The sequence below is a fragment of the Lithobates pipiens genome, unplaced genomic scaffold (genome assembly GCF_037356315.1).
Source record: "Lithobates pipiens isolate NorthernLeopardFrog02 unplaced genomic scaffold, aLitPip1_a1.2 Scaffold_18, whole genome shotgun sequence".
Lineage (NCBI taxonomy): Eukaryota > Metazoa > Chordata > Amphibia > Anura > Ranidae > Lithobates > Lithobates pipiens.
This window is the reverse complement of record NW_027507758.1, coordinates 532,336,575-532,358,913: the sequence shown is the minus strand read 5'-3', so window position 1 is coordinate 532,358,913 and position 22,339 is coordinate 532,336,575. Positions and strand designations below refer to the sequence as shown.

The following is a 22,339-nucleotide window of genomic DNA, read 5'->3' as shown; positions in this document are numbered from 1 at the left end:
CTATGTTGTCACCCTGTCACACAGCCTTTCAGTATGGACTACACATGTCTGTTTTAGCATATGTTACTGTATATAGGCATGGTCAAGTGTTGTCAAAAACAGAAAACATGCCCTGAAAAATTAAGCTTATCCCTGGAGTCCATGCATGCACACAGGAAGGTGTAAGGAGGTTGTGGGAAATCAGGACACTGAAACACAAGAACACGTAGAAACACACATGAAAATGGAACTTGTTTACAGTGCACAGAGCTTAAAAGTATATGTGAACACTCACCTTGTACAACAAACAATTCAGTTTAAAATGGAAATTAAAGGCAAAACATTTGTATATGTGTGTGTGTGTATATATATATATATATATATATATATATATATATATACCTTTTTTCTACTTTTTCATTATAAGTGATTCTCTGCAGAAGGAGCTCAGGGCTAGGGGAGGAAAAACAATAGTACACTGGTCTTTCCAGTGAATGGCTGTTTGAGTGGGAGCAGGCTGGCTTTACACTGTGCTCTCATGCCTAGTGTGATCAGTTTTTAATATGAAAGCAGAGAGACTGGCAGGAACACCAGGGATTTCACACAAGGGACAATACAAAGAGAACAGGATACCTTTTTATGCAAGTACATGGTACAGCAGGTACATATCAGGAATAGGAAATGTTGGGGGTAACATACTTTTTAACTACTCGCCAACCACCCACCACAGATATACTGTGACAAGGTGGCACAGCTGTGTGAAACAACATATCGTGCACTAGCCCGTGTGCCGCCTGGCCAGCGGGGAGAAAGTCAACGGGTCTGGCCACCCGCAATCACTCCCCAGAGAGACAGGTTGATGGTCTGCTGATGTAAACAAGTCAGATCACCGTCCTGTCAGGTATGAACAGATAGATCTCGTGTGCCTGCTGAGCAGGAACATGGATCTCTCTGTTTATACAGTCAGTCCATCCCCCACACAGTTAGAAAGCATCCCCTAGGGATACACTTACCCTTTGATCACCCCTAGTGTTAACCCGTCCCTGTCAGTTTCATTAGTACAGTAACAGTGCATATGTTTAGCACTGATCACTGTAATAATGTCACTGGCTCCCAAAAAAGTGTCAGGTGTCCGATTTGTCTGCAGTCCTGCTAAAACAATACAATTATTGTTTTTTTTGTGTTTTGTTTTTTACTAAAAGTATGTAGAAGAATACATATTGGCCTAAACTGATGAAGAAATAAATTTTTTTTTATAGTTTTTTTCAGATATGTCTTATAGCAAAAGTTAAAAATATATATATTTTTTTTCAAAATTGTCGCTATTTTTTTTGTTTATAGAGCAAAAAATAAAAACCGCAGAGGTGATCACATACCACCAAAAGAAAGCGCTATTTTGAGGGGGGAAAAAAGACATCAATTTTATTTTGATACTGGGTCCAAATAAATCACGACCGCACAATTGTCAGTTAAAGTAAAGCAGTACCATAATGCAAATATTGGCCTGGTAATTAAGGGGGTAAATCCTTCCGGCCCTTGAGTGGTTAAAGAGGAGTTCTGTGCCCCCCCTCCCCCCAAAATAAATAAATAAATAAATAAAATAAAAGTCAGCAGCTACAAAATACTGTACCTACTGACTTTTACTATTAGAGCACTTACCTGTCGAGGCATCCAGCGGTGTCCTCACCTGATCCTTGAATTGGCTTTCGGGTGCTGGCACTTCCATCTATGCTGAGCGGAACCAGCAGTGAAGCTTTTGCGGCTGCACAGCCACTTTCTCACTGTGTGCACGTGCAAATCGCAGCAGTAACAACAACCTCCCAATCACTACTTGGTAGCTTGTTGATCAGGTGACCGCTGCGACAGCCAATCACGGTGGTCACACGACCGAAATGCCTGCCTCCAGTGCTAAGGAGTTAACAAACTAAATGTCCCCCAGTGAGAGTTAATGTTATGAAGCTCCATCATATCTACTTTAATACAAACGTGACTATTTGGCTCAAACACTCCAATGTTAAGCTTTTGTACTGGAATATTTATGGTTGTCTATACTCCGTTTAACTTTGCTTCAACCCAATACTTTATTATTATTTAAAATTCCAATCGATAAAAATGATTGAACGTGAGACATAAAACCTAAACTGTTATTTTGCTCCTCCTCGTACTGTGTTGTGGTGCACTATGTTGCATTGTACTGTATATTACATTGGGATGCCACTCTCAATGGATGGTACCACACCGCACATTGTGAGCTTGTGCATGTGGCCCTGCACATTAACGCACGACTGTTGCCGACATGCACACGTTTATCAGCACTGGGGCTACTAAAAGATTGTTCAGAATGTGGGTTTTTCAGAGACTTAGTAATCTGGGGCATATTTCTTTCCTAGTATCACATTAATATTTCACTGCATTCACACAAAGGCCTGACGGGGAGCATCGGCCGGCTTATTGCACCAGTGCGCGCTGGTAATGATTGCCCGTAGAGCTCTTAGATAAATTCTCTATCTTTTAGCTGCAACTCAGCTGTAACTAATTTCTTTCTGTGGTGGTGTGCTCTCAATGCCAGAGGAAAGACTAAACTATTGATTAATTCTCTTCTACCGGAATTCTGTAGCTGTGGGCTTAATAAATGTGATTGTTTACTTGTTGCCAAGTTCTAGAGGCTGCACATTTCTTGGGAAGTTTTAGAGGAAGGATGGTAGGGAGCTATATTCTGATCTGTAGCTGTAAAACACCATGCAGAGTAAAATAAATAGCTGCTTTCGCCTTTTTTTTCCCCCACATAGTGGACTTGGACAGTTAATTTTGGGCTGTTTAGGAGAGATTTGTTGTACGTTTAAGTCAGACATCAGCCTGCTTTTTGCTGACTTCTCCAAGACTCTGTGAAATTGTTTTGGGTACTTATAATAATGAAGACCCAGGAAGGTCATTGTATGTGTCTTGAAGTAGAGGTTTAGCTTGCCTATGAGGATTTTAACAATCATTCTCGTGGATGGAGATATTTTGTTCTTTGCATTTCAAACATTTTCCAGAATTGTGACCCATACAAGGTTCACTAGGGAGGATGAGGTCAGAGCAAAGCTTGTCAGTCACAGCAGCAAACCATATACATCCCTCAATGATGGTTCACCATTCAGGCAAGCAAGAAGGCAACAATATTGAGACTCTGGGGTGTTGGAATGCTGAGTTTGTTTTTCTGAACAAAATGTTTAGTTAATCATAAAAAAGAGAAATTCTGTCTTGTCAAGTAGAATGTTATTCTCAAGCTATAAGCTGCAAGAGCAATAAAATTCAGTTTAAGTTCATCATTTTTAGAAAAAAATGAAAAGGTGAACTAACACCCTATACCCCCCCCCCCCCCCCCCTCCAGTCCTCACTGTACTTATCTTCGTGGATGATGAGCTGTCAGTGCCCACACAGCTGTTGTTAGAAGTCCAGGCTTTTATAATCCCTACTCTTCTTCCCCTTCCTTCTGTAGGGCTTCCAGGATGTTTCAGAAGGCTTCTTGGTCAAAGTTGTGATGTGCCAGTGCTGACCAATCAGAATTGCTCTCATCCATCCTGGAACTCTTACAGCGAGACGGGGGAGAAAAACTAGGATTTCAAATCTCTGGACCACTTCTCTGGCTGTGTGGGCACTGACAGCTCATCACCCACGAAGGGTAAATACAACAGTGACCAGGGGATGGGCAGAGTGTCGGGTATTAGCTCACCTTCATATTTCTGAAAAGTTTAACTAACCTTTTAATGCTTTGATGTCCTTTCTTTGCTATCAAGCATAGCATATTCCAGATGTAACATGTTAGTGATGTAGCAGCTCCCACATCATGATTCCCCAAGTCCTTTTTGTGCTAGCAGTCAGGGGATATTCTCCCTGCACCTGCTGTCACAATTCTGAAAAAAAAAGTGCAGCTGTGCGGAGCTCCACCCACTCAGCTGTATCATTCATTCACATATTCTGTGAATATGGGAACTACTGTCAGCCATTATGGCTGACAGCTTGTAGTTTTTTTTTTTTTTTTTCTTTTTCTTTTTTTAATCAGAAAAGGTTTTATTGAAAATAAACAAAATACAAAGACAATTCAGTGAGCTGACACAGAGCTATAAACCATATACATTCAGTTGTATTAGAAAGATAATTTGTGTTGCACCACATCATATCATGACCTAATAAATCTATTATACAGCATATCCAGCAATCCGTATAAGAAGATTGAGACTAAACTAAACATTATAAACATAGAGTCCAGAGAAAAGAAAAACTAAATGTAAACCACATGTATGCTGAAGACCATTTAATACAATCATCCAGGTGGACATTGTAGAAGTCTCATCAGGATGAGTTCTCTAGGACAGTGGTCATCAACGCTGTCCTTGGGGCCCACTAACAGGTCAGACCAGAATACTGCAATCACTGAGCAGCAAATTATATCACCTGTGATGTATTTCAGTTATCTTGCAAATCTGGCCTGTTAGTAGGCCCTGAGGACGGGGTTGATGACCCCTGCTCTAGGACTCAGCCCAGAGGTATCAAGCCAAGGGGGGCAGAACCTTTGGGCCTCAAATTTGCCCAACCGACCCCTATGTTGAGAAAAGGGTGTTCCCCATATGATTCACCCAGGTTTTGACAGATGGTGGGGTTGCAGAATTAGTTTCCTAGCCTGAAATAAAGCCCTAGAAAAGGCTACTCTTGTCATCTCCTCTGGAATCACCTCTTCAAGCACATCTAGCAGACAGCAAATTGGATTTAGAGGAACAGTCATTTGAAAAACTCTGTTGACAGTAGAGAGAACCCCGCTCCAGTATCAATGAAGTTTTTGGCATCGCCAGAGGAGATGAATGAGGTCCCCGGCTAGTAGTTTTCCTGGAACTACCAGGGCATTGGTGATCACTCGCTAGTTAATTGAGTTTTCTTTTCATTCATTAACTGCTTGGCACAGGCAGACCGCTACATGGCCAGTCCGCAGGAATCTGAGATTACACCCGTGATCTGCTGATCATGGGTGCAATGCTTCACAGGCTGCTGATAAAAAAATAAAATAAAAAATACATGCATATTTTTTTACCTGCAAAAAAAAATGTACAATTCTTTATATATATATATATATATATAGGTAAACTTATCCTTTAACTGCTTCCAGACCACCCACTGCACATTTACTGTGGCAGGGTGGCCCAGCTGTGCGAAATACCGTACCTGTACATTTCAGCCTCTGGATCTGGGGCATGCACTGCCAGTGACCCGCTCACGATGTGATTGGACACTGCGGGAACCAATTAGCGGGTCCAGCAGCTGCGATGGCTGCCTGGACCTGACTAATGTTTTCTGGAGAGGCAGAACAGTGGTCTGCCTATGTAAACAAGACAGACCGCCATTCTGTCAGAGAGGAAGAGAGAAATCTGTTCTTCCTGCTAATCAGGAACACAAATCTCTCTCTTCCTCCAGTTAAACCATCCCCTACACAGTTATAAATCACTTCCTAGGATCACACTTTAACCCATTGATCGCCCCTGATGTTAACCCCTTCCCTGCCACTGTCATTTATACAGTGACAGTGCATTTTTGTTAGCACTGATCACTCTATTAGTGTCACTTAGTGTCCAATTTTTCCCGCTGCAATTACGCAGTGCTGCTAAAAATCACTGATCGCTGCCGTTACTAGTAGAAATAAAAATGCCATAAATATATCCCATAGTTTATAGACGAGATAACTTTTGTGCAAATCAACCAATAAGCGCCTATTGGGATTTTTTTTTTTTTTTTTTTTACCCAAAATATGTAGCAGAATACATTTTGGCATAAATTTATGAAAAAATTTGATAAAAAAAAAAAAAAAAAATTATTCAATGTGTTTTATAGCAAAAAGTATTTTTTTCAAAATCATCGGTCTATTTTGTTTATAGTGGAAAAAATAAAAAACATAGAGGAGATCAAATACCACCAAAAGAAAGCTATGTTTGTGGGAAAAACAGGCAATCATTTTTATTTGGTAACAGTCACATGCTGGGGGCTGTTGTAGGACAAACTGTGGCTCAGAGGAAATGGGTTAACTGCAGGGCTGCAGTGTTGCGGTGCTAACACGAAATATGTTGATAAAAGCCAGCTGTCGTCTGATGTCACTCAGCCGGTCCACCCAGATGCCTGGACTGGCAGCTGGCTCAGCATCTCAGCTGCACCACTGGGACACTGAGCCAGCTGCTTCTTCCCCCTGGGAGGCCAAAGCAGAGAGCTGGCGACAGAGTCACATCTTCTCTGCTCAGAGCGGAGGGGAGACCTGAGTGATTAGTGGTATTTGATCATTTTGTTCTCTATGCAGATACGGCAGGGAACAGATGCAGCATCAAATCGAATCAATGCTGCATCCACATAGGTGAGTATAATCGTAAAATCTGAGCTTCTGTTTTAAAGGTAAATATCGCACCAAGAGCTGTTTTTATCTATTTTTTATTTTTTTTATTTTATCATTTAACGGTCAAGGCATTTTTATTTTCCTTTTGCCTGGAATTTTGTTTTCAGTTTCTACTCTGGTAAATAATGGGGGTCAGCTGCAAATTACTCCAAAACATTGCTTTAATAGGGGTATGCTATTTGTGTATGAGATGCCTCTTCACTGTAAAGCACACACAAAAAGACTTTACAAGAGAGGTGGCAGGAGGGTAGATAGATTGGTCCAGCAATGTCACATGGCCCTCTTTCCATAATTAACCTGTAGCACCACAATAAGCACACATCAGCTCCTGCTGACTCATCTCCTGTCTGTGTTTCCTACCTGGCTGGATGGAGGAAAGAAAGAAGAGGAGCCTGTCACTGTGTTCCTCAGGAAAGTGAGTCGGAAGGAACATTGCAGATACAGAAACTTCACTAGCAAAAGTGTGCTTGTTTTTTGAAAAGCTGATGTATAGAATTAATTTGTTGCAGTGCTGTCAAACATTGGAGTTTGATATCCAATTAAAGTGGATGTGATCCCAATCACCAAAATCTTATATACACAATAGCATGTAAACAATATTTTAAAGGTTATTTCCAATATTTATAAATTTACAACTTCATTAAAATATTAATTGTTCTTGTGCTTGAGACTCTCAGGGCTCGCCATTGGTAGCTTCCCTCTACACTTCTGGCGACACAAGCAACTTAACCGCTTTTTTGCTACACAAAACCAACCCATTAGAACCACTTCTCTCAGCTCATACCATTCGAGACCATCTTTGTTGTTGAGGAACTCCCTCCCCGCATGGTCTCTCAACTATACCAATTACTGGGCTCAGCTGAACTGGAGACTAAGCCAATATATATTAGGGAATGGGAGCAGGACCTAGGAAAGGAATATACTGGGGAACAGCTGACTCTCCTGTACCGGCTAACACACTCTAGCACTATCGAGTCTAGAATGCAAGAAACTACAAGATACTGACACGCTGGTACAGGGTGCCTGCTGCCCTATCCCGAATATATCACACCATGTCTGACCGTTGCTGGAGAGAATGTGGCCACAGGGGCAACTTACTTTACATATGGTGGGAGTGCCCGAAAATTAAGCCGTTCTGGGAGGAAATTAAAACTCAGATACAGGATATATTGGGCATTGACATTCCCCTCTCCTCTGAACTTCCTTTTTCATGTTCCTCCTAGGCCGGTCAGTCAATACCGGAAGAGTGCTTTGCCACACTTCCTAAACACAGCTAAACGCCTGCTCCCCTCTTACTGGAAGCAGACACATATTCTAGGCAGGGAGTGGATCTGGAAGGTGAGGGAGATTAGAGAAGCTGAGGAATGGGTATCAACCTGTAATGGCTCCAAGGAGAAGTTTGACACTATTTAGGCCCCTCGGACGACAGATATGTTGCCTCCAGCTTGGACACTGCCCTGCTGGAGCTGGCTGAACCTACCCTCGGGGGACGTATTGGTCAGCAATATAAAAAAAAAACCTAGAATAGGGACCACAATGCAGGTGGAGTCACCACTTGTACAGCACCTGGGCCCCCTCTGAAATGTGGACTGCCGGCCAGACGTCGACATTATCTGTTGCCTCCTCTCCATGTTTTAGAGGAGGCAGGGACCATAATGGAATGTTGTCTTCCTCGTGTTTGCCCTCGGGCCGCATGTTGGCCGGAGAGGGTCAGATGGAAGTTCCCGGAACCCCCCTCTCCCACGAGGGCAGACGGGGCAGGCTTCTTAGTGAAACTTTGGGCGGTAGCATGCTTTCCCACATTGGGGGGCAGCGTGTATCTGCCTAGTTACGCCAGTACAATCTGAAGTGGCCCTAAAATAAGTGGGGTAGCTTACCCCCCCCCCCCCCCGGGGAGAAGGACAATTTAGAATTAAAAGAACAAATAGGGCTTGTTAGTGTTTGAATTGCCATTTGTATTGTTCTCATGGAATCCATGTCCATTCTCTGTATTGGTATGTCCAGGTTTTTTTTTATTTTTTTTCCTTTTCCTTCCTTATAAGAAATAGACTATACAGAAATATATATATATATATATATATATATATATATATATCTATATTTATTTTAATTGTTGATCCTGCATAATGGTCCTTGTTCAATCACTTTCTGTTATAGGATGACAGCACTCTGTCCCTGTTGTGCTCCTATTTTGTCACCCTGTGACATGGACTTTCAATAGACTACCTGTATCTGTTTTAACACACAATATGCAGGCAATGGTCAAGTGTTGTCATTAACAAAAAAACTGCCATGAATAACAAATCTGTCACCGGAGTCCATGCATGCCGACAGGATGTGGCTGTAGAAAGGCTGCTGGAGATCAGTAGTATTGAGATGCAATAAAGAGTGGAAGTTGGGTAACTCAAGTATAATTCCCTGTACACAAGGTCTGATCGGATTATGTTGTCGGAAAATCCGATTGTGTGTGGGCTCCATCAGACTTTTTCTGTCGGAAATCCCGACGGAAAAAGTTTGAGAACTGGATCTAAAATTTTCCGACAACGAAATCCGATCTGATTTTTTCCAATCGTTTGTAGAGAATTCCAATGGACGAAGTCCCACGCATGCTCAGATTAAATTACGAGACCAAAGCTATTGGCTACTAGCGTCTACGTAGTCTCGTCGTGTGCAACAAACGTCACCTCGTTCCGAATGATCGGATTTTCCAAGAATTTTTGTCCGACCATGTGTATGCAAGACAAGTTTGGCACAAAATCCGTCTAAAAAAAATCTGATGGATTTTGTTGTTGGAATCTCTGACCGTGTATACAAGGCATAAGAAAGCAGTTTCTTACAATGCAGAGGGCTTTAGCAAACTAAGTGTCCATCAGTTTGAGTTAACCATTATGAAGCTCCAACTTCTTTTTTATACAAGCATGACTATTTGGCTCAGACAAACACCCTGCAATGTTAACCTTTGTACAGTTGCCTACTCCTGTTACCTTTGCTTCAATCCAATACTTTTCTATTTTTTAAGTTCCGCTCAAAAAATGATTGAAAGTGAAGCATAAATCTAAACCGCTATCTTGTTCTTCATACTTAACTAAAGGAGATCTCAACAGCTTAAAGTGCAAATGTAATTGGCATCTATGTGATTAATGGGACCCTGTCATTAACTTTAATGATGCCCACAAACTTTGGGCTTGTGTTAGTGGAGAAATTCAGCTCATCTTCATGTGCATTTGGTATTCATTTGGCACACTTTAGGAAATCATTTACAGTAGTTTTAAAGGTGCCTTTGACCTCCTTCTAAGCTTTAACCTGCTTCAAAGTGCTTTGTATTCCCATTGATATGGAGAGAGGCATGTTCTGACGCAAGAATCCCCCTTCTTCCTTCAAAGTATTTAAGGCAGTTCTGGCTAGGCAGCTTCTTGGTAGAAAAAAATGTGTTCTACAACCTCTATTGGTAGGATGAGTAACTCGGGCTGTAATGAGAGGAGGCTATGCTGGGTCACAGTAACCTGAACATATACAGGCGTTAAAGGATAAGTTCACCTCTGGAATATGCTACATATTCCACCCATTTTTAGGTTGGAACTTGCAGCATCTGCAGCCTCCTGACACCCCCCCCCCCCCCGTACCCCTGTCACAATTTGAAAACAGAACAGCCACTGGGGGCTCAGCTCTCACAGCTGCATCCTACATTCACAGTTTCCTGTGAATGAATGCCCACAAGTACCATCCGCTATTGCGGCTAACAGCTTGTGGTTCCTGCTCTCAAGTAACTGCCTCCCCGTATGAGGTACGAGCAGACAACTATGCTGAGAGTCTGCAGGATCTGAGATTGTATCTACAATGTGGTGATAGCAGCGGCAACGCTTTGCACGCTTCTTGGGGGAAAAAAAATAACAATAAATGCACACTTTTTTACCTGCAAAAAAAGTACATTTATTATTATTAATTTTTTTTTTTTTTTTTTAAAGGTGAACTTAATCTTTAAGTCAGAGAAGTGCTGGCAATGTTTAAGATATAACAAGCAGAGCTGCACTACATAAAATAAAATTGATCCTCTTGACATAAAGGTCATGTCTTCTGAGTAATTTTAACAGACAGTTTTTATTTTTATTTTTTATGTCTGAATGGTAAGAACCATTAGATTTATTTTACTCTTCACTTTTAAAATACAACTTTAAAGTGGACCATTAAAGGCAAAGCAACAGGTTCACTTTAATACAACCTTTCCTTACTACACTTGTTTACTGTTTTTTTTTTTTTTTTTTCGCTCTCTCATCACCGTTCATCTACTGGAAGCAAAAGTACGACAGCCCTTTATCCAAGTCATTCTAGCCAACGCTTGCACAGAGATGAGGACTCTACTAATCTCTGTCAAGATGCAAGTCCAATCACAGGGATGAGGACTCTTCCAATCTGTCATGGTGCAGGTCCAATCACAGGGATAAGGACTCTACCAATCTCTGTCATGGTGCAGGTCCAATCACAGGGATGAGGACTCTACCAATCTTTGTCACGGTGTAGGGCCAATCTCACTGTCATTACTGAAGACGTTTCCATCTTCACCCGGTCTTCCTTCCGGGTTTGTGGGCTTCGGCGATGACATCACTCCTGTGCATGCTTGCTGGGGTCACTGTTTATGGCACTGCTCTGATGTCACCGGCTGCATCTAAAGTAACTGTGCACGTTTAGGAGATATTTACTGAACCTATAGGTAAGCCTTATTATAGGGTTACATATAGGTAAGAATCCTACAAGGGAGTTTGATCCTAGTTTAATTCTCTACTTGAGCCACATCCTATGTAATACTTCTTCTCAGTCAGAAATCCTCCTTTTTAATTGCCATGCTTGTTCACTGAGCTCTACTAGATTTGTATGGAGGTGTTTAGTACACTGCCGCTGCTTTCTGTACCTGTACAAAGTCTGTAAGGTCTGTGTGTTGGCATGACTGATGCAGCACAGGATTTCAGCCTGAGCATTGCACAAACGGTGGCTCCGGTACATGGGTAAGTAGATGCTGGGGTGGGGTGTTAGTATAGGTAAGTTCAGGAGGCATGTGCGGTAGTGGATTAGAGAAGTTTAAAACAAAACTTCAGTTGCCATTCATGGGCAAAGCACAGGTTTGTTTTCAGGGCTCAAACATACAGGGTCATCAGACTCTAGCTGTGGAAGAGTATACTCAGCTGAACAACTTACTATGCATGCCTGCCTTTTATCACATCATTACTAAGGGTTGTGCAAGCAACATTTGGACCACGCCAGGTTGAAGGTAACACAAGTACTGTATACAGCACTGCTACATAGGAGCCCCAGGAGAGGACTGAGCTCATTTTTGATAGCCCCGTCAATTTAGTTTACTCATGCTTGGCAGGTGCAAGTGTTGTCTTCTGCCTGCTCTGTACTAATGCAGTTACCTAAAGCTTAAACGTGAAATGAATTAAAATTCCCAGTAGAACAGTGTTCAAAGCCTTCACTGGGCTCCACGTGCCTCATCTTGATATAAAACCCATATTTAGTATTCTGTTCATCGTGGTGGTGTTTAGAGATAAGGTTGCCCTGTAAACAGTGTGCAGGTAATTTGTTGATTAGGACATCATGCTTTGTTTGTTCAGTGCTATCTCCGCTCTGAATAAGAAAGTCGGCAATAATTTGTAAAGTTCCATTATAAATGTGCCACTTCAGCTATAACTCCCACTGCTTCGTACCGTCATTAGCACATAACTTTTCCTTTATTTTGTCACAACAGGGACAGTGTGGTTAACTGGAGATCTCTAACGACAGCCAGCAAAAGGAGAACAAAATGCATTAATTTGTTCAGCACCTAACATCTTCTTTATTTGTGTTTAGATTATGCTAGGTTGATATATGCAAATTCTCTCTTTGCTTAATTATAGTGTCAGACTGATTTAACAGTATTCATTTGCCCTAAAGTTCTGCAGTCCATGTGTGGTTAAAGATCTTTGTTTTATAATCATTTCTGTGAAAATTGCCATTCAAATGGAGATGTGACTTTTCTACGGTCTCCTTACTCCTCTCCATGGCTTTATGCTTTGTTGCTACATCTAGGACTTTGCTATTCTTGCACAGTGTATTATCAGTGTATTATTATATTGTTGTGCTGTGTACTACTTCTAATCTAAAGTTCAGTCTGCATTGCTCCTATTGCCTCAAGACATGCTATGTCAAACAATACCCCATCCTCTTCCCACTTTCCAAATATCTCAATATTTACAGTTTTCCTCCAGTCTAGACAAAAGGTTCTATGACTTTGAAAAACACTTTTTAAAACCATCATCCTGAAAGGTTAACTCAGGGGAGCTATGAACTCATTAAAATTATGGAGCGCTACTCCAGTGAGGGCTGCTAGTTAAATCGGTACCCCACTAGTTGCCCCAACCCTGCAAGTCCTCCGCCACCTCTGATACCCTGGGTTCAGACATGTGTGTCAGTAATAACGATAATTCGACAAACACAAGTCTAGTGAAACAGTTAAGCTTTGTTTACTGGTGTAATAAAGACATTAAAGGTGAAGGACGTAAGCGTGTCCTCTATAGGAGAACCTCTAGCAAAGCACTACTGATGGTAAAGGCAATAATAACAACAAACAATATCTGACAGAATATAAAGGACAGTTAGATATGGTCAAAACCCTGCTTGGACATATGAAACCTATGTGTATTTTAACCCACAGGCCCAGGCAAAGTGTAATATTGTATGCAATTCAACACAAACAGTTTAACTTGAAAACTTTAACCTGTTCCTTTAAGAAATAAAGTCCCAGGCAAATCAAGGCCTTTTAAGCACTGCAATATCAACCCCTTTTAAAGAGGGGGAGGTTAAATGTAGTTCCTTTATATAAGTAGAGTCCTTGAATCTTCAGCTAGCACTTAGGTGAATGTCAGAGAATGTTCTGTATAGCAGAGTGAAACAATTTAGGCTGGTGTGTCTTAGTAGGCAAGGGGTGCAAAGTGTGCATGTGATACTCTGACACAAGATGAACACTTTAGCTGATTGACTAGTTGTAATGCGACACAAAGTTCGATAGGTGTAAGCAATGAAAGAGAAACAACATTGTCTGCATGCAGTGTCTATCAAGAGAAGATGAGCAGGTTCCCGCTCACAGATCCCTGTGACTGGTGGTGTTAAAGACAAGATGTGAAAACTTTACAGCAATTCCCTCTGGGTCCTAGCTCAGGGGATGGCATCTGACCTTGCGTTGCGCCACACTGTGGCCCAGCTGGATCTGATGTGGAAAGAGCAGGAGCAGCCTTCAGGCAGCCGCTGAACAACCAAGTTGACAATGGAAGCCCCTCGAACAGACGCGCAATGACTCTTTCTTGCACAGGCCGCGATTCGGCTACAGCACCCTCAGACACAGAGTCCTTGGTTGCAGATCCATGCCAGTGTCCCAAGAGGAAGAGCCTGCCTGCTCACAAGCCTTTTATCAACTCTCCCAGTATTCCGTTCTTCCCTCCCAGCCGTCTGGTAGTTGTAGTTCAAAAGAGTCCAGCTGAAAGTAAACTCTGACTCCCTGGACTACTCATCCCAAGATGCTTTGCTTCCTCTTTAAAGTTCAGTCACTCTATATTCAGGAAGTTACTGTACTGTACAGTGCCTCCTGATCGCAGGCAAAGATAGCCGTCTCTTGGCTACATCTACAATACTAAATTCATGTTTATGTGCTCTTTCTTCCTGCTGGTTCCAGTTGTAATGACTGCTCTTCCTGACATTTATCGGCTGATCTTGTCATGACCTCTCTCACACACAGTGGCCACATCATCAGTCTAGGGACATTGCTTCTGATAGGAGTTCCCAACCATATTCCAGCTCAGGGGCACCAGGAACTGGCTTTTTCGTTAAGTATTGCACTGCGCTATATAATCCCAGGGCAATAAATGAGCAATAGATCCTTTATCAGCTGTGGGGAGTTCTATTTTAATCCCTTCCCACCTCAGGGTCTTTCATACAGTTTGAAAGGAGGGGTTGGGAGGATCAACAATCACCGTTACCACTGTCACATGATAGGTAGCCAGTCCTACCAGCTAGAAGACTTAAGCCAGGCCCAAAGCTGCCTTGGACAGCTTGGTCTTTGTGCTAGGAGTGTGCAGAGAGAATCACTTCAGCATATACGTGGTGACCACTTAGCGAGGCATATGTGCGGCATGTGAGCATTAAAGCACACCCTTTTGCTGTGGCGCGTACGTGTTGGTGGGGGGGTCACGTAGGGGTTAATGATGTTGGCAATGCCCACAGTTCAGCTTTATTCAGTATTTAACCCACAAACTGAAAGCTGAGCTAAACCCTCCTCTCCTTTACAGCCAAGAAAGCGGTCACTTCTGTGAGATCACTGTTTAGAAGCATGATTCAGAAATACAATATAATGTTACATAGTAGGTGAGGTTGAAAAAAGACACGAGTCCATCAAGTCCAATCTGTGTGTGTGATTATATGTCAGTATTACATTGTATATCCTTGTATGTTGTGTCCTTCAGGTGCTTATCTAATAGTTTCTTGAAGCTATCAATGCCCCCCGCTGAGGCCACCACCAGTGGAAGGGAATTCCACATCCTTGCCGCTCTTACAGTAAAGAACCCTCTACGTAGTTTAAGGTTAAACCTCTTTTCTTCTAATTTTAATGAGTGGCCATGAGTCTTGTTAAACTCCCTTCTGTGAAAAAGTTTTATCCCTATTTTGGGGTCACCAGTATGGTATTTGTATATTGAAATCATATCCTCTCTCAAGCGGCTCTTCTCCAGAGAGAATATGTTCAGTGCTCGCAACCTTTCCTCATAACCAATATCTTCCAGACCCTTTATTAGCTTTGTTGCCCTTCTTTGTACTCACTCCATTTCCAGTACATCCTTCCTGAGGACTGGTGCCCAGAACTGGACAGCATACTCTAGGTGCGGCTGGACCAGAGTCTTGTAGAGCGGGAGAATTATTGTTTTATCTCTGGAGTTGATACCCTTTTTAATGCATGCCAATATTCTGTTTGCTTTGCTAGCAGTAGCTTGGCACTGCAAGCCATTGCTGAGACTATCATTTACTAGGACCTCCAGGTCCTTTTCCTAGATTCTCCCAGAGGTTCTCCCCCCAGTGTATAGATTGCCTTCATATGTTTGCCATCCAAATGCATTATTTTACATTTTTCTACATTGAACCCCATTTGCCATGTAGTTGCCCACCCCATTCATTTGTTTAGATCTTTTTGCAAGGTTTCCACATCCTGTGGAGAAGTTATTGCCCTGCTTAACTTGGTATTGTCCGCAAATACAGAGATTGTACTGTTTATCCCATCCTCCAGGTAATTTATGGACAAATTAAATAGGATTGGTCCCAGCACAGAACCCTGGGGATCCCACTGCCACCCCTGATCATTCCAAGTACTCCCCATTTATCATCATTTGTTGAATTTTATATTTGTTTTGTTCAAATCAGGAGTGACCTTTGATTTACATGTGGTGTCAGTTAAAGAAACCATACTAGTAAATTATATAAATACTATTTTTTTTCTATGAAATCCCATATTAAAGTGGTATTCACCCTAAAGCAAAAATGTATTATAATGAAGCTTACCATTTCTTAGCTTTGATGGTTTTAGGGTTTCATTCTTTTTTTTTTTTTACACCTGGGGATCCAACCAGTAAGTCGTTTTTTTTTTTTCAAAAGAACAAGCTCTCCAGCAGAAGGCAGAGACATCCCATTTAACACTAGCAGGGGTGCCCACAGTGATCAGCTTTTATTTATGTAAAACATTTATCTCAACAGGAAAAACAGTTTTCTGTAACTACTTAGAAAGTGGTAACTGGAGTTTGGCTTTAGTTTGTTAAAGTGGTTGTATACCCACATTTTTAACTTTTCCCTACAGGAAAGCCTATAATAAGGCTTACCTGTAGGTAAAAAAAATATCTCCTAAACCTGTACGGTTTAGGAGATATTCCCCTCGGTATGCGCCGCTGCCTGCAGCGGCGCATGCGCACAAGGGGTTTCTCGCCGTCAAAATCCGGCAGCAGCCAAGCAGCCGGACTGAAATCTCCCGCGCGCATGCGCGAGAGTGACGATATCGCGGCTCCGGCCACTCACAGCGCCGGAGCCGCGATACCCGGAAGAAACGCCGAGGGAACATGTCAGCTCCCTCGGCGTGGATCGGGCCAGATGTCGGGGCCTCGTTCTAAGGTAAGTATTTCATAATGAGCTAGTATGCGGTGCATACTAGCTCATTATGCCTTTTGCTTTGCAGGTTTAAAAAAAAAAAAATGTGCGGGTTTACTACCGCTTTAAGGTATTTAAATCTACTAGTACATCTAACACTCCTTTCCCCCAGACTGACAATGCTGCTGTCCAAATATCCCCCCTGTGCTCATTCATCCAGAGTGTGTGTGTGTGTGTGGGGGGGGGGGGTACGCTAATACAGGAGTTGTGTTACTGGCCAGCTAACCAGGGGGAAAAAAAACAATGCATTCTATGCATTAAGGTGAAAAACTTTTTTTATGCTGCACCCCCCCCCCCCTTTTTTTATGTCAGCTTGATTTTTCCAATGACTGGGGCAAGCACAGCAGTTCCAGCTGCTGTCTCTGGTCCTCATTGGATAGATTAATAGCGCAGGAACTATTGGCTCCCACTGCTGTCATTTAAATCCAGTGGCACGGGGGGCGGGGCCGAGTCTTGCTTTCTGTGTCAATGGATGCAGCAGCAGGGCTCGTGAGCGCACCCCCACAAGTGCCCCCATTTGCTCTCCATGGGGACACTCGAGAAGAAGAAGAGCCAGGAGCGCCACGAGGGGACCCAGGAAAAGAAGGATCGGGGCCACTCTGTGTAAAACCCTTGCACAGAGGAGGGTAAGTATAAGATGTATGTTATGTAAAAAAAAAAAAAAATAAGCTTTACAATCACTTTAATGAAAGTGTGTTAATAAATTTGTATTTTTATAATATTTAAGTGCCTAAAAAGTGGCTAATCTCCGTCAATTATACACTATTTTATATATGAGATTTGGCGCCCAGCAAGATTACACTTACAATATAATTTATTTACGGATTTTTAAATTACATTATTTTCATTTTTTGTGTCGCTAAAAAAAAAAAAGTATAAAAGTGAAAAAAGAAAAAAAAAATTAAAAAAGAAAAGGCCTATATTTAATTTGTAAATAACTTTGCAATGCTTTGTACCAGAATGGTAATTCTACTTTTGCTATATAACAAATTGTATACTTTTGTTCTACAGCAGGGGTCTCCAAACTTTCTAGACAAATGCCAGTTTTCTGTCCTTCAGACTTTAGAGCCAGTGGGAGTAAATGTCTCATCATTGGTGTCAGTGGGAGTTATTGTGCCCCATCTTTTGGTGTCAGTGGGAGGAATTGTGTCCCATCGTTGGTGTCAGTGGAAGAAATTGTGCCCCATCGTTGGTATTGATGGAAGGATCTGTGCCCCATCGTTGGTATCACTGGAAGGAATTTTGCCCCATCATTGGTATCAATGGAAGGAATTGTGCCCCATCATTGGTATCAATTGAAGGAATTGTGCTACATCATTGGTATCAATACAAAGAATTGTGTCCCATCGTTTGTATCAATAGAAGGAATTGTGCTACATCGTTGGTATCAATGGAAGGGATTTTGCTACATCGTTGGTATCAATGTAAGGAATTGGGCCCCATCATTGGTATCAATGGAAGAAATTGTACCCCATCATTGGTATCAATGGAAGAAATTGTGTCCCATCATTGGTATCAATGCAAGGAATTGTGCCCCATCATTGGTATCAATGGAAGGAATTGTGCCCCATCATTGGTATCAGTGGAAGGAATTGTGCCCCATCATTGGTATCAGTGGAAGAAATTGTCCACCATCATTGGTATCAATGGAAGGAATTGTGCCCCATTGTTGGTATCAATGGAAGGAATTGTGCCCCATTGTTGGTATCAATGGAAGGTATGGTGCCCCATCGTTGGTATCAATGGAATTAATAGTGCTCCCCTGTTGGTGTCTGTAGAAAGGATAATGCCCCATTGTTGGTGTCTGTAGGAAGGATAATGCCCCATTGCTGGTGTCTGTAGGAAGGATAATGCCCCATTGCTGGTGTCTGTAGATGGAATAATGCCTCAAGGTTGAGTAAAGGGCCACAAATCTACAGTAACACTAGTTGTTTAATAACACATGTCATCTTTTAGTTTTGTGACAAATTTTTATCTACAGATTGCATAGCTAATGATATCATTTTTTCTCCTGAAAAAAATAAAATAAAAATACACATTACATTTTTAACTCCTGTAAGTGGAATTGTAGGATTGTTTGTCACATGCTAGTCCAGTCTAGATTGCTAGGTTTATGCATAATAAACAAGGTGAGCTGCAAAATACTTTCCCTTTCAAGTATGTGGAACTTTGATAAATATTTGCTTTGTTTTTCTGTATCTCTGCGTCTCCTCTGACCCATTTGCTAGGAACAAGATTTTAAATAAATGAACTAACATGCAGGTAAACCTGAACTTCTTAAATGTGCTTTTATTGCAGATGCTGTAGATGCCAAATTCCCCTGTAGGCTGCAAAGAAAAAAAAAAAATGTAATGGTGTACATAAGTTGCAGAGATTGGTCTGTTTTGTACAGAACAGCCATCAGCCTGTTTAGATCCTGCTGAGCACTGAGCTGATTGAACAGTCCATCTGAAGATAGGGTCAGGAGGGCTTGTGGAAAAATAGTTTGCCACAATCAACCCTCCCCTGTCTTATGCTCAGTGCACGCACCCAATCAAGTGAAAAGTTATGGCATGCTGGGTCTAGTACACATTGCAGTAGCAGTGGCCAGCAAAATGCACACTCCTTGTTGGTACCTGGGTGTATGTAGAAGCTGGGCTGGTTGACATAATGATTATATGCCATCAAATGATATCATATATTTCAACTCATCGAAACATGGATTAAATCTGCATGTGTCTTTTTTTTCAACCTATATAACTATCAAATAAAGTTTTCTAAACATTCAAATCTTTTTTTCTGTAGAATAAACTCATCTGCTAGACTAGGCTGAAAAATAGAAAAACAAAACCGGCACCATTAGTACTCTTTCTTTATACTGGAGGTGCTTGAGGGGCAGTTTCGATGTTCTATAATACATGTATTTATTAAAAGCTGTACATCAAGGCTGAAAGAGGAAATAGAATGGGATCTAGACAGCTAAAGGCCTGTTTATGTGTGATAGGAAATATCCATTACAATTCAGCTTTTATTTGTTGCATAGATTCACAGAAAATGTCCCTTTGTTTTATGTCAGGTTCACTTTCATTGTCGAAGTGAAGTTCTCATTTCACATTTCTTCCCTTTTTACCTTTTTCCCCTTTCAGAAAATGAAGAGATGGAGAGGAAGGGTCAAGTTCTTACACTTCTAGCTGAACAATCACTTCAGTGTCACGATTACAAAGCTGCCAATGGGCACTGCCAAGAGCTCATGGCCACAGGTAGTAAATTGCATACTATTTTTATGTATTTAATCTACTGTTTTTTAAAGACATTTGGGGGCTTTTTTTTTTACATATGCTCTTCCTTCAAAAGAAACATTTAAAAATGTGCTTTGTCACACAAGTGTCAGGCTGAGTTACCTCTGTATGTGTGTCCCTGTGTGTAGGGGTTCCATATAAAAATGTCTGAGGAAAGAATTGTCAACCAAGTACTGTAAGGGGGAAGACACTTATAGGAGAGAAGATAGGTGCTGCACACCCCGATTAATGTCAACAAGGGAAATGTCCCCCATAAGGGGTTTTCTAGGCAGCAACAAATGGTGGAAAAATACTACATGGGATTAATATTGGATTGGATGGGATTAATCCCATGCAGAATTTTTCCACCATTTTTTGCTGCCTAGTAAAACCCCTTATGGAGGACATTTCCCTTTTACAATTTTCAACCAATTGGATCCAAATGTATCATTCTCCCACATTACACCTAAAGTGTATAATTTTTTTAAAGCTTCACAGAATATCTTGGATAATTGCCCCCATACCTTTTTAAGGTGAGACCCGATGTCAAATTGTTCATGAGTTTATTGTATACCCAACCTGAACCCAAATCTGCTGATATTACCTATATATTCTATGTATACATTTATATTGTCAATACTGCCTCCTGAAAATGCATATACTGCTTTCAGGGATATTCTGCACTGCATTATGCGCCAACATAATTGCATGATTGGTATTTTGTGGATGCCCATATGCTTCTTACACCATGAACGTCTCTAGCACAATGTGTGTATATTTCCAGAGATACATTTGCTTTAGGTATTAAGAACATATACCTGTTGTAATTGGAACTTTGCTGAGCAGAGAAAGAACTACTACAAGATGAGGTCCATGGTCCTCAAAGTATACCTTTCTGGAGAAAAAAAACATGAAGCTTAGCTTTGTTGACCTCCTTTTGAAAATGGGTTGCCATCATGCTGGCCCTCTTTTTTTTCGGAGTCAAACACAGAACATAAGTACACATATCATGAAAGTCAAATTCCTTATGTTTTTTGCTTGTTTTTGGGGTGGTGGCTCAAAGTATTAATGTGAAATGGTTTATACAATAGCCAGGTTTTGAGGTCTCACCCCTTATCTGTTCTATGATTTGGTGGCACCAGTCCTAACTACCTGTGAGTAAAGTTTTGTAATATGGTTTGTTGTATATCAGCTGTACAATTCTATTTCCCAGGGTACAGTAACAGCTGGGAAGTATGCAGTAAACTGGGACAGTGTGAAAACTATGATGACCTTGGAACACGGCAAGAACTTATGGCATTTGCTTTGACTCATTGTCCTCCTTGTGCCATACAGACATTGCTTGCTTCTAGTAGTGCCTTACAAACAGAGGTAAGTGCTTTATCTTTGTATGTTGAAAGATTCTGAAAGGCTCAAGGACTTAAATGGTTAGTTCATCTGCTGGTTTATATCATGCAGCAATCCACAAGTTGACATTTTTTTATAATGTGAAATAAAAGAAAATTTTAATTAAAAGTATGAGAACTTCGATTGCATAGTAATTGTGAATCTGGAATCTCAGGTGCATAGATCTCTCCACTAGATAAAAAAAGAAGCTAACTGGAGTATCAGACCTCTTGCAACTACTCAGAACTGTCTAAATGGACTGACCTTTTAATCTTTTCAGATATTATTAACAAAAAGGTCAACTTTACTATAAAGCAGATATGATACCGTGGGCAGGACTGCAACATGTATTTAAAAACAAAAAACAATACTTTAATTTGTATATGTTGATGTACTGAGCATGCCCCATGAAAAAAATTGTAATTATTGCACTTTGTGTGACAGAAGAAGGGGCATCTTGTTGGCCATTTTGAGAGTTTCCCAGGCACTAATTACAGTTATGCTTACATTTTTTTTTTTTTTAACTCAATAGTTCTCATTTCTTTTTAAAGCACATGTACTATATGTCTATCATGATCAGTGATTAATACTTTTGAAAGCTAACCTGGTATGAATGTGAGGATATGCATTTCCTCTAAGAGCACGAATGAAAAAGGTACCCAAGCATAGTAGTTAGCAAAATGTCTTCTGTATGCCAGATGAACACCTACTCCCACGGTCACTCTGTATGGTATCCTTAACTTGATCTGCAAATTTCAGCTTTGTTAAACCTGCCGAGATGCACCCTGCCCACAGATCCCCACAACCACTGGCCAGGGATGTGGGGAAGAGGCCTTTGCCCCCATGTTGAGGGCATGTGGTCTGGTATTGTTCAGGTGGGGGTCTTCACTTCCAAAAAAAAGAAAAAGAAAAAAACACTGGGCACTGATGTTTAGCAGCGTTTCGGAGAGAGGTCAGCGTTTTTTCTGTCAAAACACTGCTGCTCCAGAACGTGCTGGCAGAGGGTTTTTATTTTTTTTCTGCCACTAAACTCCCCTTCAAAAAAAAAGCTGCTTAAAGCCTGAACACATAGGATAACATGCAGGGGAGTTAAAAAAAA

General features: G+C 41.3%; 1 protein-coding gene across 2 annotated transcripts in view; it reads left to right on the top strand.

Annotated features, from left to right (window-relative positions):
• Window positions 1–22,339, top strand: part of NBAS (NBAS subunit of NRZ tethering complex) — a 1,050,553-nt gene that overhangs the window by 451,041 nt on the left and 577,173 nt on the right. For both annotated transcript variants that reach the window (XM_077488811.1, XM_077488809.1), the window contains exons 33-34: window positions 19,723–19,836; window positions 21,068–21,225. In XM_077488811.1, the coding sequence (XP_077344937.1) occupies window positions 19,723–19,836; window positions 21,068–21,225 (272 nt within the window). The remainder of the gene's footprint in view (window positions 1–19,722; window positions 19,837–21,067; window positions 21,226–22,339) is intronic.